General features: G+C 35.8%; 1 protein-coding gene across 1 annotated transcript in view; it reads left to right on the forward strand.

The window, feature by feature from the left end:
* The first annotated feature begins 5,031 nt into the window (after positions 1 to 5,031).
* USP6NL (USP6 N-terminal like) overlaps positions 5,032 to 17,997 on the forward strand; it is a 151,573-nt gene continuing 138,607 nt past the window's right edge. The window contains 1 exon segment of the mRNA XM_043968596.1: positions 5,032 to 5,187. Within this exon segment, the coding sequence (XP_043824531.1) occupies positions 5,115 to 5,187 (73 nt within the window). The 5' untranslated portion in view covers positions 5,032 to 5,114.

A 17,997-nucleotide genomic window follows, 5' to 3' on the forward strand; every position in this document is an offset into this window, starting at 1 on the left:
GAGGGTTAAGTGACTTGCCCAGGGTCACACAGCTAGTAAGTGTCAAGTGTCTGAGTCAGATTTGAACTCAGGTCCTCCTGAATCCAGGGCTGGTGTTTTATCCACTGCGCCACCTAGCTGCCCCCTGAACAGAGTATTCTTGATGTGTTTTGACAGGTCAGAATACAGCAGGACTAGCAGTTCTTTAGGCACTAGATGTTATCTATCCTGGTCTTGCTTACAGTAGCATGTATATTTACAATGTTTGCTTGAGTTACCAGTCTATATACACTGCTACAAAAGGAAATGTGGTTAGTTTAGCCTGACCTGTTTTTTTGTTTTTGTTTTTGTTTTTTTGGTGAGGCAATTGGGGTTAAGTGACTTGCCCAGGGTCACACAGCTAGTAAGTGTTAAGTGTCTGAGGCTGGATTTGAACTCCGGTACTCCTGAATCCAGGGCCAGTGCTCTATCCACTGGGCCACCTAGCTGCCCAGCCTGACCTGTTTTTGATGAAGCTATGTTAACATTATGTGATCACTGCTTTAATAAGTTCTAGGAAACAGAGTCAAGTACACTAGTATTTGGTTTGTAGCATCTACTCCCTTTCCTTTGATATAAATTAAATAAGTATTTGCCCTTCCCTAGGTCTGTATCATGTCTTTCATCTTAGTCTTTCGAATATTACCAATACTGTCTTTTGCAGTTACATCACCTGTTCTTTCAGTGCCCTGGAATGTAGTTTAACTTGACCTGGTGACTTGAGTTATTCGAGGACTGCTAACTCCTCTACTACTATGTCTGTCCTCATTTTGGTTTCAACTCCCTATCAACCATTTTTGTTTTGTCCTTTCCAGACCTAAAGATAATTTTACTTGGTGAAAATATAACCCAAATAAAAGTTGAACTACCGTTCAACTCTGCTTTCTATCCCACTACTCTTATCATCCTATACACCCTGAACAATGTTAAATGAACAGTGACTTCTTTGATCCACTTCTTTCCCCCAGATAGCTAGAAAGCTGTTTTTTATGTCCTTAGCCATCTGTGACAGATTTAGATTATTCTGAGCATCATCATTCCTGACACTTTTCTTATAACACAATTCCCACTCTTTAATATTCACTCCATGACTTGCCCTTGCTTCCATTTTCACTGCATGTCTTTAAAAAAAAACAACTTGGTCAATTACTTCTCTATGGGCTCTTTCTACCTCATTGGGATCTTTTTATTTTGTCCCAAGGAGTTAAAGAAGCCTGATTAATAGACTCATCTGTTATTCATAAGATTTATTTTTTAAACAAAACACATTGAAAATGGTCCTGAGTTTGGATTTTTAAGGATCAAAAGGATCCATTAATACACTATGTAGTTTTTAAATCCTCAAGAGAGTAATTTAAATTGCTTGCTGTTGCTTATTATATCTTTACTATTTTGCCTTTTAATTTTACTGATTATCTGCCTTCTTGTTTCATACTCTGGACAAATCAGATGTTCCAATTAATTTATTTGTGATTTCCCAGAGGTTAGCACTATTAGAAAAGCACCAGCTTATTTATTTGAAGATAGGTTTCATATCAGTTTCCTGGACTAGTTTCTCTTTTCTAGGTTATTATACAACTTTATGTTACTTACAGTTTAGTACTGCCATTGTTTGTATTTCATTTGGGAAAAAATGGTTTTTCTTTTTTAAAATATAGAGAAAGGCAGGAGTAGTCTTGGGCATTCAATCAGGGATAGTAGGTGATGATTGTATTACTAGTAGTTGCTTCCATTGATAATTTTCTTTGACTTAGCAGTGTTTTCCTTGCTGTTATCTCATTCTTTAACTTAATGTCACTTATGGGTTAGATTTTTTTCCTTCTCTTCCCTACTTATTTATTCTATCATTTAAACAAAATGGACAATTAACTCTTTTGCCCCATGCAGTTTCATTTATGGTTTCTTGAAATACTGTACTGGAAAGCCAGGCTTTGATAAAGCTCCTTGGGATTCAAATAGCGCTACCTGACTGTGTCTTAAACCTAGATCACTCTGGCTCTCACTGATTGGCCAATAGTAAGTCCCAGTCCAAGCTTCACTTGGTCTTTGTTTGTGTTTTGATGGCTCAGAGTGAGTGTAAATAGCAGTTGTTTCTGTTCTGGCTAGAAACCCTGAGGGTCTTCCCCTTCCAGGTTGATATTTTTTTCTTTTGAGTAGGTAAAAGAAGCCATTTTTGTTGTTGTTGTTGTTGTTGTTGTACAAAGCTTTAATTTTTCAGAATTCTTCATCAAGTGATGGTATAACTAGTATAATTCTATTACTCAACATAAAACTTTCAGTTCCATGACATATACAGCGAAGCAGCCATTTTTTTTTGTTCTCGTTTCTTACCTAGCCTTAATCACTGAATGGGTATTGCGCCAGACAGACTGAGCCCTGGGAAAGACCTTAGCCAAAAAAAGCCAAGATCTCCCACTGCATCTGGTGCCATCTCCAGTTATCTTGATCTGTGTCTTGCCACAGATTTTAATTTCGCTTTGAACATGTTTGAGTTGTGTACATGGGAGAAAAGAATAGGGAAAGGGAAAGAGAAAAACATGGTTGTAGAAATAAGGATTTGAGATAAGAACTATTTCATTGAATAAGTGGTCTTACCTTTCAAAGCATCTCCCTTGCTATTAAATGTAACACTACTAGACTACTTCATATCCATGACATATGCTGAATAAGTATTTTTGCTTTTAAAAATATTTTCCCTAATCATACAAGAATATAGTTAAAGATATGAAACAGGGGTGAGTGAGGGATAAATCTAGAAAGGTAGATTGGAGTCACATTATAAAGGGCCTTGATTGACATGCTAAGGAGTATGTGGAGTTTATTTGGCAGTCAGTGGGGTAGACTTTGATCAATGGACTGACATTCATTTGGCACACATTTATTGAACTCTTGTATTATACCAGATACTAGTGCTAATTACAGAGGATGCGAAGACAAAAATGAAATAATCATTTTGTCTAAGGGCTAACATTTTGTTGGAAGAAGACAAAGTAATTTCCAAGAAAGACATTGGATGTTGGGTTGAAGAGGTCAGGAAACTCTTCTTGTAGGAGTTGACACTTGAGCTGAGCTTAGAAAGTAGCTAGTAATTTTATAAGGCTGAAGTGAACAATGGAGTGGATTCAAGGCATTGGGAGTTATTGGGGAGGGTAGGAAGTAGGGGGTGACCCTGTGAAAAGACACAGAGAAGGTAGATGGAATGCCATACATACATTCATATACATATATATGTGTGTATATATATTTGGAACAAGAAAGGAGGACAGTCTGATTGGCTGATTGTGAGGCCAGTGTTCAGAAATAAACCTGGTCTGAGTATGAAAATTTGGAGTTCTGCATCATGGAGTTTGAGCAAGTATGGCTGATGCTGAGATTAAGAGTAAGACCATCCATATATTATGCATTTGGGCTCTGAAGAGCCAGAGCCACATTTTCCTGAATTCTTTTTATTTGACTTTCCTTATGGCATAGTAATTTTGCATTACATTTTATATACCATGATTTGTTAAGCCATTCCCTAGTTGTGAGGCATATTTTCTTTCAGAAATCTTATGATAAATGATGCTGTTATAAACATTTTTGTATAGGAATATTTTTTGCTATTAATAGCACACACACCCCTTCCCCATATAGCTATAGTAGTGGAATCTCTTTATTGTAACTTTTCTTGCATGATTCCAAATTGTTTTCTAGAATGGTTTTACAGTGCACAACTCCATTAATAATTAATTGGCATTGCCTATCTTAGAACTCCTACAATAAAGTTTTCCTGTTCACTTATGTTTTCTAGCTTGATAGGTTTTAAGTGATACCAAAGGATTATTTTAATATATATTCCCCAGATAATTAGTAATTTTGAATATTTTTTCAGATAGCTAATGACAATTGATGCATCTAACTGTAACAGTTGACTAGCTCTTCTGGTCCTCATCATCCCATCTCTAAAACAGAAATAAATATACTATTTTTGTCCCTGAAACTATGGGTCTGGCTTAGTAGATGTCCTAAAATCTTTTTCCAGCACGAAGATATCAGTATGTCCATTACATGTGTATATTTGAAAATGTCAAAACAGGAAACAAAAGGAGGTAGGAACAAGACTTGGAGGGGAAAATCAGGTAGTGCACATGATGGAAGCATGAGGGGAATGCAAAGACAAAACAAGAGGGGAATGAAAGATTCCAAGGTATAAATACAACATCTTGAGAGGCCTTTATAAATGACATTTTTTAATTTAGTTATCTTTTTGGTAACTTTAAGTAAGTAATGAGTAAGGAGGCTATTTTACAAAAATGCTAACACATGTTAACTGAACATTTGTCTCTTAATCTTACATGACAGAAACAATGATTATACTTTAGGTTCTCTTTTTGCCTCTGGTGGTGAGACAGGGGAAACTTCAAGCTCTTAGTAGGATGTCTGCTGTGCAGTGAAGCATAAGAATCATGTACCAGAATGTCTGAAGTGTGTGACAAGGATGAGGAGGAACTTAAGGGCTATTCTCGTAGATACTTTTGGCAGTGCTTACTCATTTTAGAATTATAAGCAGCTTGGAGTTATCAAAATGATCTTTATTTTCATCTATTTTCATTTTTTTAGCATTCAAAAAGTTTCTGCGAAATAAAAAATGAAATATAATAAGGTTTTAGAAAAAGTTCAAATATTTATACTTTGATTATCTAATACTATTTGCTGTATTTTAAAGGAAATCTAGTTTAAGCATTTGTGTGTTGTTTTTATACATATTTATTTAATAATATTTTAAACTCCATTGCTTTTTAGAGAAAGTATTTTGAGAAAATCATATTATACTAAAGAAATTTTCCATTTGTCACTAATGGAAACTTTGAAAACAAAGGCACCTTGAACCTTGAAGATGGTGCTTTTCACATGTGCTGAATCCACTTTGAATTTTTTAACTGCTTCAAAGGATTCATGGGACAGCTAGCAAAAGCATTTATTTCTCTGAAGGTTAACTGTGTTGGTGTCTCAGCATCTCAGAGCTCACTGAAAGCAGAAATGTAATGAGCTGTTAGTGATGAAACCTGTTGGATTTCCGGAGGAGCAGCTGGAGTCTTTGGTCTTGCTAAATAGCAATGATTCAAGTCTTACAGATTGTAAAGGATCTGGTGTCACCATCAAGACAAAGATCAGTCACTGGGAAGAAAGGTAGGAATAGTGTTAGAACATTGGATCCTAGCACTTTGAGGCATTCAGTGATCTTTTTATGCAACTATTTATAGAGCAGCTACTTAAAATATATTTTTAGTTAGCATGAAGCAATATGCTATTGTGGTTCTGATATTTGAATTTCATTGTTTCTCAGACTTGATTAGATATAGTCAATAACAAGCCAATTTTTGATAAATTTTTAAAAATCTTAAATCTTAAGCATAGTTATATCATGAGCAAGCTAGTAGAAGGTAGGGAGAATATGGATCAATTTTATTATATTTGCAGCAGAAAACATTTTCTTCACAGTTTTCATAGCCAGAAAAATCAGCTTAAAATTCTTCTTCCTGATTATAAAAAAATATAAATATTAATGGTAAAACTAAAAGATCCTACAGTCTGTTTATATCCGAGTAAGAAAATATTCAATTTATATTTATGTTGCTATTTAGTTCAGAAGTAGATTACATTTACTATATTAATAGATTGAAATGTAAGTGCTTTTGTCAGATGAATATTGCCAGTGGTAGGGGATAATATTATGATCATTGTTTTGAACGGTGGTTAATTTTTCTTCTCTTTTTAGTGGTTTTTATATTTATCTGCTGCTATTTCTTTTTAAAATAATCCTATTTTTGTAATAATTCTACTCAATTTTAACAAGTGCGACATGGAAATGTATTTTCAAATTCTCTTATTGTCATACTTTTTCACATTAAAGTGAGTTAAGGGGACCCTGACATTAAGTAATTTACATAATACTGATTCTAATTATTTATGGTACTAACTTAGATTTGAGGATAACTTTAAAAAAAACGAGTCCAGGGTCTAGGCTGTGAATACTGACTCTATTGTATTATTTGTTGACAAGGCAAAACTGATGACCCACTTAACTATTTGAGTGTAACTCCGTATGATTTTTTTCCAAGAAAGCAAGTTACCTCAAAAGATATGTATTTTTAAAAAGTTGTAAATTGAATTGTATTCCAAATATGTTTAGGAAGCTGCCTTTCCAAAGCAGTACTATTTCTGATAATGATGTATTGCATAAGTTAGGGCAGTAAAATATTTTTAGTTATAGCTTTTATAGTTCTTTAGTTAAAACTTGGTAATCCTAGGATTCAAATTTTTATAAAATACTTTGTTAAGTGCTTAAATGATTGGCAAGAATGTTAAGCAGCATGAAATAATATAAACTTAAAGAATAATAAGAATTTTAGAGCTATACAGGATTTTGAAGATTAAGTACACATTTTACATATAAGTAACTTTTCATTTAAAGTAACTTTAGGTTATCTTTATGTAAACAAATGATCAAACAGGGTTGCTATGGTTTAAAGAAATTCATCATCTCCCATCCTCTAAAAGCAAGGAAGCAAATGTTATTTATCTTTGCAAATATCAGAATGCTATTTAGAATCCTCTACATTTATTTACCTCTATTTCCTTTGCTTCTAAAATTGAAAATGACATGTTGTTCTTTCCATTTATAAATAATGAAATTCTAAAATCTGTTTTAAAAAAATCTTAACATGTTTTAGTATTTAAGGAGCACAGGAGTTTGGCTAGTTTAATCCAGTTCTGTTTAAGTAAGGCCAGATTCCTGGATTGTACATTTGAAATCACACTCATTGTTACTTGGAATATATTCAGAGAAAAAGGTAATAATAATGATAATAACTATTTTTCAGTGTTTCTGTACATTGTTCCTTTCAAAAGTGTTTATATCTATAATAACATATTTGGAAATAGTTTCTACATTGAGCCAGTTTAGGAATATACTGTAAGATGTACCATATGTGCACAGTGCTAGCTAACCTGCTGTTACTTTGTAGGATTTTCTTATTTCTTTAGATCAATGATTTGGCATTATAGTTATGATAGAACAAATTGTAGCTATTCTAAGTATCTTTCTTTAAAAAAAAACCCTAATTTTTGTGGCATTTGATGGGAATCTATGAACTGCATTTAGTTTTACTAACTGGTTTTATTTCATTCTTTTAGGAGATAGTTATATGCCATGTAATTTTTAATAATACTGACAAATTGCTTATTTGTGAAAAGATATGCCATAAGCCAATGCTCAGTTCTTATTTAGTTCTTATACTGAATCAGAGAAACTTAAAGAATCTTAATGATTAAGACCCAGTGTCACCTGAGGCAACCCCATTCTGTGTTTGGAGAACTTTAAGTATTCAAGTCTTTCCTTATTTTGAACCAATATCTTTCTGGTGCTCTGGAGAGAGAGGGAGAGAGAGAGAGAGAGAGAAAGAGAGACAGACAGACAGACAGACAGACAGACAGACAAAGACAAACAGACAGACAGCATGCGTGTGCTTTTACTCTTCTATGATAACCTTTTGGATAATTGAAACTAGTTATACAAATTTCTGATCTTGACTTATTTTCTCCAGGCCAAACCTGTCCTTTTCTTTCAACTAATATACATATGGTATGATCTCTAGTTCTTTTACCATTAAAGTCTCCCTCCTCTGGATATATGCTGTTTTGCCATTGATCTTCCTAAAATGTGGTACCTTCAATTGAATGATATTTATTCTAACTAGGAGAGAATATAGTGGGACTATTTCCTCCCTTTTCTAGAAATTATATCAATATATACTCAGACATATCAATACATACATACCCAGATATAAGCCTACCTAAATTCTATGTATGTGTAATGTATACACACCACACACACACACACACACACACACACACACACACACACACACACACTATTGCCCCCTTATTAGCCAACCTCAAGTAACTCCCCAAAAGGAAGTATTATTCTTTACACATATCACAGATGGGATTTTCCTAGTACAAAAAGGGCAAGTTGAGAAGCCATCATTGAAGCTGTCAGCCCATCCTGTATGTATATTTGGAAGCCCACTGCATCTCATTCATGTCTTTAGCTGGCTACAAAGAATAGCCTTTAATAAATTTATTTTGGACATATAGATCTTGTGCATGAGTTTTCTCCTTTTTTCCTTCCCTAGTGTGGACACTGAGTTTCCACTTAACCATTCTTTTGGAGAGACCTTTGCCACCACATATAGGAATTCACACAGAGCACTCAGCGGCAATGAATGGCCCCGGTTCAAAGACAGTGAAGTATGTCTAATGCATTTTAGAAAAATTTCCATCCAAAATGATTAAACTATATTTTTCCATGTTTGGGTACTTAGAGGAATAATAAGCTCTTAGTTGCACTGTGTAAAATTAATTTACTAGTAAAATATTATTCCTTCAAAGTGATATATAAATGAGAGAAGAATGTAAAATGTAACTCCTTGAGGGAATGAATGAATGAAAAAAACACAAGTGACTATATGCCAAACACTATGCTAAGCATTGTGGATACAAATACAAAAATGAAATAGTGCCTGCCTCCAATGACCTTACATTCTAGCAGGGAGAGACAACACAAAAATGAGAGTCATGGCTTGAGAAAGGCATGTTTGGAGAAACACCAAAAAAAAAGTGTCACAAGTACAGAATGGAAGAGACATTGATAAAAAAGTCCTCAGAAAAATATTTGGGCTTTTAGTAGATTGGAGAATCATACAATCTGTAAGCATGTATCAAGAGAAGAGATTGCTCTGTGTCAAGCACTATGCTAGGAGCTCTGGTTACAAATATAAAAGTGAGATAGTTCTTGCCCTCAAGGAACTTTTATTTTTCTAGAATACCACATATTCACAGAAAAGTGCATACAGGAAGAGAAGACTTGAGAGAGTGTGATAACTTTCTTCAGTTATATAAAGAGATATCATATGGAAAAGGGATTAGATTTTTTTCTGTTTGGCTCCAGAGGAAATGCTGAAAGCAATGAGTGAAAGTTAATTTAGTCTTGTGTAAAGAAGACCCTCTAAAACTGGAATAAGTTGCTTTAGGAGATAGACTTGAGGGGATCTAGGTAATCCTGGATGACTAAATGTCCAAAAAATGATGTAGAGAGCATTCTTATTCAAGTTCACATTGGATTCCCATGCCTGGAATGCTCATCCTCCTCATAGCCTCCAGACTTCTCAGACTTTCTTTAAGTCCCAACTAAAATCTTACCTTCTACAGGAAGACTTTCCCAATTCCTTTTAATTATAGTGCTTTTCCTTGGTTAATTACTTCCTGTTTATCTTGTACATAGCTTGTTTGTATATATTTGCTTGTTGTCTTCCTCATTAAACTTTGAGCTTCTTCTTCTTTTTTTTTTTTTTTTTTTAGGCAATGGGGGTTAAGTGACTTGCCCACGGTCACACAGCTAGTAAGTGTCAAGTGTCTGAGGCCGGATTTGAACTCAGGTACTCCTGAATCCAGGGCCGGTGCTTTAACCACTGCGCCATCTAGCTGCCCCGAGCTTCTTTTTTTAATCATAAAAGTATTTCATTATTTTCCAGTTACATGTAGAGATAGTTTTCAACATTTGTTTTTATAAGATTTCTAGTTCCAAATTTTTCTCCCTCCCTCCCTTCCCTCCCCCCTCCTTTACACGGAAAGCAATCTGATATAGGTTATATATGTACAATCCCATTAAACATATTTTTGCACTAGTCATGTTGTGAAAGAAGAATCATAACAAAAGGGAAAGACCTCAAGAAAGAAGAAAAAGAATAAAGAAAGTAGAAACATTGTAGTTGTCTTTGCATTCAGAATCCACAGTTCTTTTTTCTGGACATGGAGAACATTTTCCATCATGAGTTCTTTGGAATCGTCTTGGATCATTGCACTGCTGAGAAGAACTAAGTCTATCACAGTTGATCATCACACAATGTTGCTGTCACTGTGTACAATGTTCTCCTGGTTCTGCTCACTTCACTCAGCATCAGTCCACTTAAGTCTTTCCAGGTTTTTCTGAAATTGGCCCTCTTATCATTTCTTAGAGCACAATAGTATTCCATTACATTCATATACCACAACTTGTTCAGCCATTCCCCAATTGATGGACATTCCCTCAATTTCCAATTCTTTGCCATCACAAAGAGAGCTGCTATAAATATTTTTGTACATGTGGGTCCTTTTCCCTTTTTGATGATCTCTTTGGGATACAGACCTAGTATTAGTATTACTGGGTCAAAGGATATGCAAACTGTGAGCTTCTTAAGGGTAGGGATTATCTTTTTCCTTTCTTTGAATCCCAAACCCTTTATATAGTGCTTGGAACATAGTAGGAACTTAATAAATGCTTATTGAAGATGGAGCCAAGATGATGGAGTGCAGGCAGCAACCTTACAGAACTTTCCCAACATTCCCCATCAAACAACTTTAAAATAACTCTTCAAATCAAATTTTGGAATAGCAGACCTAACAAAAAGTCAGAGTGATACATCCTTGTAGCTTAAGATAGTTTGGGAGGTCAGCAGGAGAGGTCTGCGATACCAGGGTGGCAGCTGGCCTAGAGTGCTACAGCAGCATTAATGGTGGGCCTTGGAGGTGACTGTGACAGTGGTAGTAGTAGCGACAGCAGCAGTATTGGGAGCTGTCTACCCAGAAATGGTAAGGGGACTGGATGACTTTTTAGAAAGATGACAAAGGACCTTTTGCGGGCATTGGATGCAGCTGGTGTTGATTGGTAACTCTTTCACCCATAGGAATTCTGGGTCAGAGAGGAACATTTTTAGTTGTCTCTAGGGAACTGGCATCCTGGTCACAAATACAGGGATCAGAGGGGTGCTAGTGCTTGTAGCTACAAGACAGAGGCCTTTCATGGGTAAAGACAACAACACAGACCAGGAGAGCAGTGACTACCCCTTCCTGGATCATACCACTTTGGAAGCACTGAAAATTGCAGACGTCCAGAAATAGCTCTGAAAACAGCAATATAAAAAAATTGCCTGAAGCTTATGACAATGCCTCCCCATCCCCAGGTCGACAGAGCCCCCAACTTTAACATAAAGTTCAAAGTCAAGAAATAGTCTGGGTAAATGAGTGAATAACAACAACAAAAGAGCGTGACCATTTAAAAGTACTATGGTGGCAGGGAAGACCAAGACATAAACACAGAAGACAAAAGCGTGAAAATAGATATAAGCAAAGCCTCAAATAATCATGCTAATTGGACCCAAGCCAACAAGAATTCCTGAAAGAGTTGAGGACAGTGATGAGTGTTAGAAGAAAAAATTGATAAGGAGGGAGTGATGCAAGAAAATTATGAAGAGAGAATTAACAATTTGGTAAAAGAGGCACAAGAAAATAATATGTTGGTAAAAGATACATAAAAATTCACTGAAGGAAAGAACTCCATAAAAATGCAGAATAGGTCAAATGGAAAAGGAAGTATAAAAATGCACTGAAGAAAACACTTTCTTAAAAACCAGAATTAGCTAAATGGAAAAAACAAAAACAAAAGCTCACTGAAGAAAATAATTGCTTAACAAATAGAATTGGTCAAGTGGAAGCTAATGAATCTGAGACATCAAGAAACAAAGTCAAAATAAAAAAAAATAGAAGAAAATGTGAAATATCTCATTGGAAAAACAATGACTTGGAAAATAGATTGAGGAGAAATACGTTAAGCATTATTGGACTTCTTGACAGCCATGATAAAAAAAAGTGCCTAGATGTATTAGAACTGCTCCTTAGATCCAGAGGGTAAAATAGAAATTGAAAGAATCTATCAGTTACCTCCTGAAAGAGATTTAAAAATGAAAATTCCCAGGAATATTATAGCCAAATTCCATAGCCCCCAAGTCAAGGAGAAAATATTGCAAGCAGTTAGAAAGATACTATTCAAAAATCTTGGAGCCACAGTCAAAATTACACAAGATTTAGCAGCTTCTGTGTTAAAGGAATTGAGGTCTTGGAATATAATATTCCAGAAGGCAAAGGTGCTAGGATTACAACCAGGAATTACTCAGAAAAATTGTGTATAATTCTTCAGGGGAAAAATAGGCATTTAATGAACTAGAGGACTTCCAAGCATTACTGATAAAAAGACCAGAGCCAAATAGAAAATTTGACATTCAAGGTGCAGTGGATAAAGCAATGGCCCTGGATTCTGGAGGACCTGAGTTCAAATCTGGCCTCAGACACTTGACACTTATTGGCTGTGTGACCCTGAGCAAGTCACTTAACCATCATTGCCCTGCAAAAAAAATTGACATTCAAAGAGAAGATTCAAGAGAAACATAAAAAGGTAAGCATTAAAGAGTAATCATTCGAGATACAATAAAATTAAACTGTTTACATTCCTATATGGGAAGATGATGCATGTAACTCCTAAAAAATTTATCATTATTAGGGGCAGTTAAAAGGTCTTTATATAGTCAGAGAGCATGAGTGTAAATTGATTATGTTGGGAAGATCTTCCCCTACAAATGAAGGGGGTAATAAAGAGGGATACACTGGGAAAAGGGGGAAGTAGAATGAGGAAAATTTTCTCACATAAAAGAAGCATTCAAGGTAGAGCTTTTATAGTGTGTGTTGGGAGTACTGTGGGGGTGGTGGTGGCAGATAACGCATGAACCTCACTCTAATAAAAATTTTTCAAAGAGGCATGAATATATGCACACTGTTGGGTATAGAAATGTATCTTAGACACTAGGGAAATGGGAGGGCAAGGGGATAAGATATATGAGGGGAGTGATAAAAGGAGGCAGTGGTCAGAAGCAAGAGAGACTTTTGAGGAGGAACAGGATAAAAAGTCTTTGTGGGGGGAGGCACTCAGGGTTACGTGACTTGCCTAGGGTCACACAGCTAGTAAGTATCTGAGGCTGGATTTTAGAAAATAGAACCGAGGGAAATACACACTTAGCAAATAACTATAAATGGGAATGGGATAAGCTCACCCCAAAAAAGGATGCAGATAACAGAATGGATTAAAAACTACAATCCAATAATATGTTGTTTACAAGACACACATAGAGTTATATTAAAGGCCTGGGACAAAAATCTATTATGCTTTAGTTGATGTAAAAAGGCAGGATTAGCAAACATGTTCTCCGAGGAAGCAAAACCAAAAATAGACCTAATTAAAAGGGATAATAAGGGAACCTGTATTTTGTTAAAGGGTATAAATTTTCTTTGATAATGGCATCATTTCTCAAATAGGTCAAATTTATAAAAATAAGAGCCATTCCCTGATTGATAAATGGTCAAAGCATATGAATAGGCAGTTTTCAGAAGAAGAAATGAAAGCTATATATACACTTGGAAAAAATGCTCCAAATCACTATTGATCAGAGAAATGCAAATAAAAGCAATTCTGCGGTACCTCTGCTTATCAGAAATGACAAATATTGGAGGGGATGGTGGAAAATAGGTCCACTAATTAAGAATTAGTAGAGTTGTGAACTGGTCCAATCATTCTCAAGAACAATTTGGAACTATAGATAATTCTTGCTTTTCATAAATTCACATCACACAAATTTGTGTAAAGCATTATGTAAGGAATCCACATTCCAAAAAAAATTATGTTTACTCTACAGCACTTTTCTCTCTATTCTTTTCTCAGTCCTCTGTGGCCTCTGTGTTTCTCATTTAAATTGAAAAAAATGCCCTCGGGGCAGCTAGGTGGTGCAATGTAGAGCACCTGCCCTGGAGTCAGGAGTACCTGAGTTCAAATCTGGCCTCAGACACTTAACAGTTACTAGCTGTGTGACCCTGGGCAAGTCACTTAACCCCAATTGCCTCACTAAAAAAAAATTTTTTTTAAATGCCCTCAAGTGAAAGAAGAACAGATATGCAGAGAGACTACTACCACCACTGTTGCCACTGCCAGATTGGGGGCTTGGTCTGATACCTCTGGCACTGAGACAGGAGACTTTCCCTTTTCCACCTACCTGCCTGCATGTCTGGCCTCCACATGTGTCTTTTGTCTGGTCATGCTTGGGTTCCATGTATCTGTCACCAGCCCCCACGTTTTACTCATCCTTTCCTGTCAGTGTCTGTCCCCCATGTGTCTAGTCCCTGCATGTTCTCCCTGGTTCTGACCAGGCCTCCATATGGCTGGCCCCACTCCCAACATCTTCCTCCTTCTGTTCTCACTTCTCTGTCTCTGGCCTCCAAGTGTCCTTGAACCATGAACTGGGCCCCTCTATCCACAGGTTTGTGACACCCTTCCTAACTCCCTCTTCCCCTCCCTCCCTTCTCCACATCTGTAGGAAAATTTATATTATATAAAAATTACTTTATGTAGAGGTCTATAGAAAGGTCCATTTATGTAAAGCAAGAGCTGTCTGTACACCCAAAGGGCTATAAAACTGGAGGGAGGAAGAAAATTTGGAATTCAAGATTTAAAAAGAAAAAAATGTTCAAAATAAATAAATAACATTATTATTATCATTATTATTATTAAAAATTCTTATTGCCTGACTCATTTAACTCAGAGGTTCCTTCCATTTCTTACAATATGTGATTTATTGAAAAGCATACTGCTTATTGAAACACGGGTTCTTTTTTTAAAAATTGAGTTCCTCCTGTATTGAGTTCCACTGTACGAATAATTAAAAAAGATTAAAACATTAAAATATGTACCTTAATACGACTTCATTCCTGGCTTATTTAATATAATTAAGATAAGTTAACTAGCATACTGTGTTCCTAACTGAAGAATTTGTCACTGGCAATTTTTTTTTCTTTTAGAGACTCCGGAAATGAAAACCAATTCAAATTGCTTTCTTTTCCTATGTAGACTCAGAATTAATTCTATTTTTCATTTTCAACATATATTAATATGGACCAAATATATGAACATAATCTAATATGGACCAAAGTCTGATAGTAATATAACCTATGAACCTTATTTTATCTCTGAGGCTACAAGTTTAAGAAAAAAAAATTTAAGATGAGTTATTTTATTTTGATACTAGCTTCTCTGCTTTTGGAAGATGGGAGATAGTTAATTTTGGCATTCTTGTTCAACCCCACTTCTTTTTTTTGTGGGGAGGGGGCGGGGCAATGAGGATTAAGTGACTTGCCCAGGGCCACAGAACTAGTAAGTGTCAAGTGTCTGAGGTTGGATTTGAACTCAGGTCCTCCTGAATCCAGGACCACTGCTTTATCCAATGTGCCACCTAGCTGCCCCTCAACCCTAATTCTAAACCTGTCTCTCTCCCTGACTTCCAAATTTTGTTAATAGCACCATGATTTTTTATTTTAGCTATCCAGGCTTAAAAACTTAGAATGCTCTTTTAATCTTTCCTCTCTCTCATGCCAAGTCTTGCTTATTCCACCAGTATCTCTCATATGTATTGTTTCTTTCTACTTTGACTGCTACTGCTGCAGGCCAGGCTCTTTTCTTCTGTCACCTGGAATGTTGTTACAGCTTCCTAATTAGTACCTCCTTCTAGTTTCTCTTCCTCCAATTTATTTTTCACATAGTTACCAAAATTATCTTTCTGATACACAGGTCCAACCATATCACTCAAAAGACAACTCTTTTGGGGTGTGTGTGTGTGTATATATATATATATATATATATATATATATATATATATATATATATATATATATATATATATGAAATGTGCTTTTTCCTTGGCCTACTGATACCTCTCCTATTCCCTCTCCCCCCATGAGAAGAAAAGAAAAAAAAACCTCCTGTTTCAAACACATATTCAAGAAAAACATTTTTCCCCTTTGGCTCTGTGTTTGTGTGTGTATATATGCCTAAATACATGCATGACTCATTTGGCAGTCTTGAGTCCCTCACCTCTCTATCAGAAAGTGAGCAGCTTGTTTCATTATTAGTTTTCTGAAATCCTGGTTGATCATTGATCAGACATCCTAAATTTTGCAGGATTTTGTTTTTACCATAATGTTGTAGTTGCATAAATCAATCTACTGGTTCTGTTCCCTTCACTCTTCATCAATTTGTATAAGTCCAAGTTTCTCTGAAACCCATCTATCCCATTCATCATTTCTTATATCTAGACCCTATCCCTAGTGTCCACAGACCTCTGTCTTCCTATGCCAATCTGGACTGGAGTGATGACTCACTATGATTTTTCTTGGATTTCTAGATCAAGATTCAGTCCTTTGGATTTTCTAAGCCATTTTGGGGGATTTGTGTTGGGGTGTGTGGAGCAGGCAGAGCTCCCTGAACTAATCATTACTCTGCCATCTTGGCTCTGCCCTATACCATTGTTCTAATGGAAATGCATTTTAAAATTAATTGATGGGGAATCAAGAAAAAGCTTCCCATAGAAGACAGAGTTTTTCATTGGTTTCAAAAATTCTTTGGCTTACAATCTATCTCAAGAATGAAAATATTACTGAAAATGTAAGAAGTTGGATAAATTCAGCAAACACCAAAACTACAAAATTACCCTAAGAAAAATGCACACACTATAATTTCAGTATGCTTATACTTCATTCCAGATCATAAATGTTTGTCTGAAATCTTTTGTAAATAATTAAAAATAAAATTGGGGAGGAGTAGAAACTGATAAAACTGAATTTATACAAACATATATCTTCATATCAATACTAATTTTATGGACTAGGAATACTTATCATAATTTAGTCAGATAATGTTTAAGACCTTATGTTTAAAAGACAGAATGGAGTCAATTGATTTTGATATACAGTGTACTTAATGGGCAGCAAATATTACTCTGCTTATCATTTTTTTGGTCTTTTTGGCAGGGCAGTGAAGGTTAAGTGACTTGCCAAGGGTCACACAGCTAGTAAGTGTCAAGTGTCTGAGGTTGGATTTGAACTCAGGTCCTCTTGAATCCAGGGCCGGTGCTTTTTCCACTGTGCCACCTAGCTGCCCCTCTGCTTATCATTTAAAACAATTTAAAATTTCTTTTTTTTCTGTACTTATCATATAAATTTTTTTACTTTTGTGGGGCAATGAGAGTTAAGTGACTTGCCTAGGGTCACACAGCTAGTATCAAGTATCTGAGGATGAATGCAGGGCTGGTGCTTTATCCACTATGCCACCTAGCTGCCCCTAACATATACTTTTGTTTTTTTGGTGAGGCAACTGGGGTTAAGTGACTTGCGCAGGGTCACACAGCTAGTAATTGTTAAGTGTCTGAGGTCAGATTTGAACTCAGGTCCTCCTGAATCCAGGGCCGGTGCTCTATCCACTGCGCCACCTAGCTGCCCTGATAAACATATACTTTTGGTGTTTTGTTTTTTTTTTTAGGGGCAATCGGGGTTAAGTGACTTGCCCAGGGTCACATAGCTAGTAAGTGTCAAGTGTCTGAGGCCGGATTTGAACTCAGGTACTCCTGAATCCAGGGCCGGTGCTCTATCCACTGCGCCATCTAGCTGCCCCTAAACATATACTTTTAAGGAACAATAATAATTATACTTTTAATGAACAAAAAACAATAATTGTACAAATAAGGAGGAAGGGATTCAGAAAGCAGCTGGCACTTGGATGGCACCCTCTTTTGAACTGGTCAGAGGAGGAAAGATTACACACACATCATTGGGTACAGAAATACATTTCACTGAACAAGGAAATAGAGAAAATTGAGAATAAGCAGTCACATAGGATGGTAGATTTAGGGATGCGAGTCTTAGGCAAAAAAACCAAACCAAAAAACCCAACATAAGGATTTAGAAATATATTTCTCTTTTAGGTGGCAAAGAATTGAAATCTGAGGGGATAACAATAAATTGGGGAATGGCTGAACAAGTTATGTTTTATAAATGTAATAAAATAGAAAAAAATAAGAAATGATAAAGGAGATGATTTCAGAGAAACTTGGGAAGACCTATATGAACTGATTAAGAGTGAAGGAACCGAACTCTCTCTTTTTCTCTCTCTCTCCATCCATTCATCCATATGACAAAAGTATTTTAAAGATGAACAACTTTGGGCAGCTAGGTGGCACAGTGGATAGAGCA

Source organism: Dromiciops gliroides, chromosome 5 (genome assembly GCF_019393635.1).
Source record: "Dromiciops gliroides isolate mDroGli1 chromosome 5, mDroGli1.pri, whole genome shotgun sequence".
Lineage (NCBI taxonomy): Eukaryota > Metazoa > Chordata > Mammalia > Microbiotheria > Microbiotheriidae > Dromiciops > Dromiciops gliroides.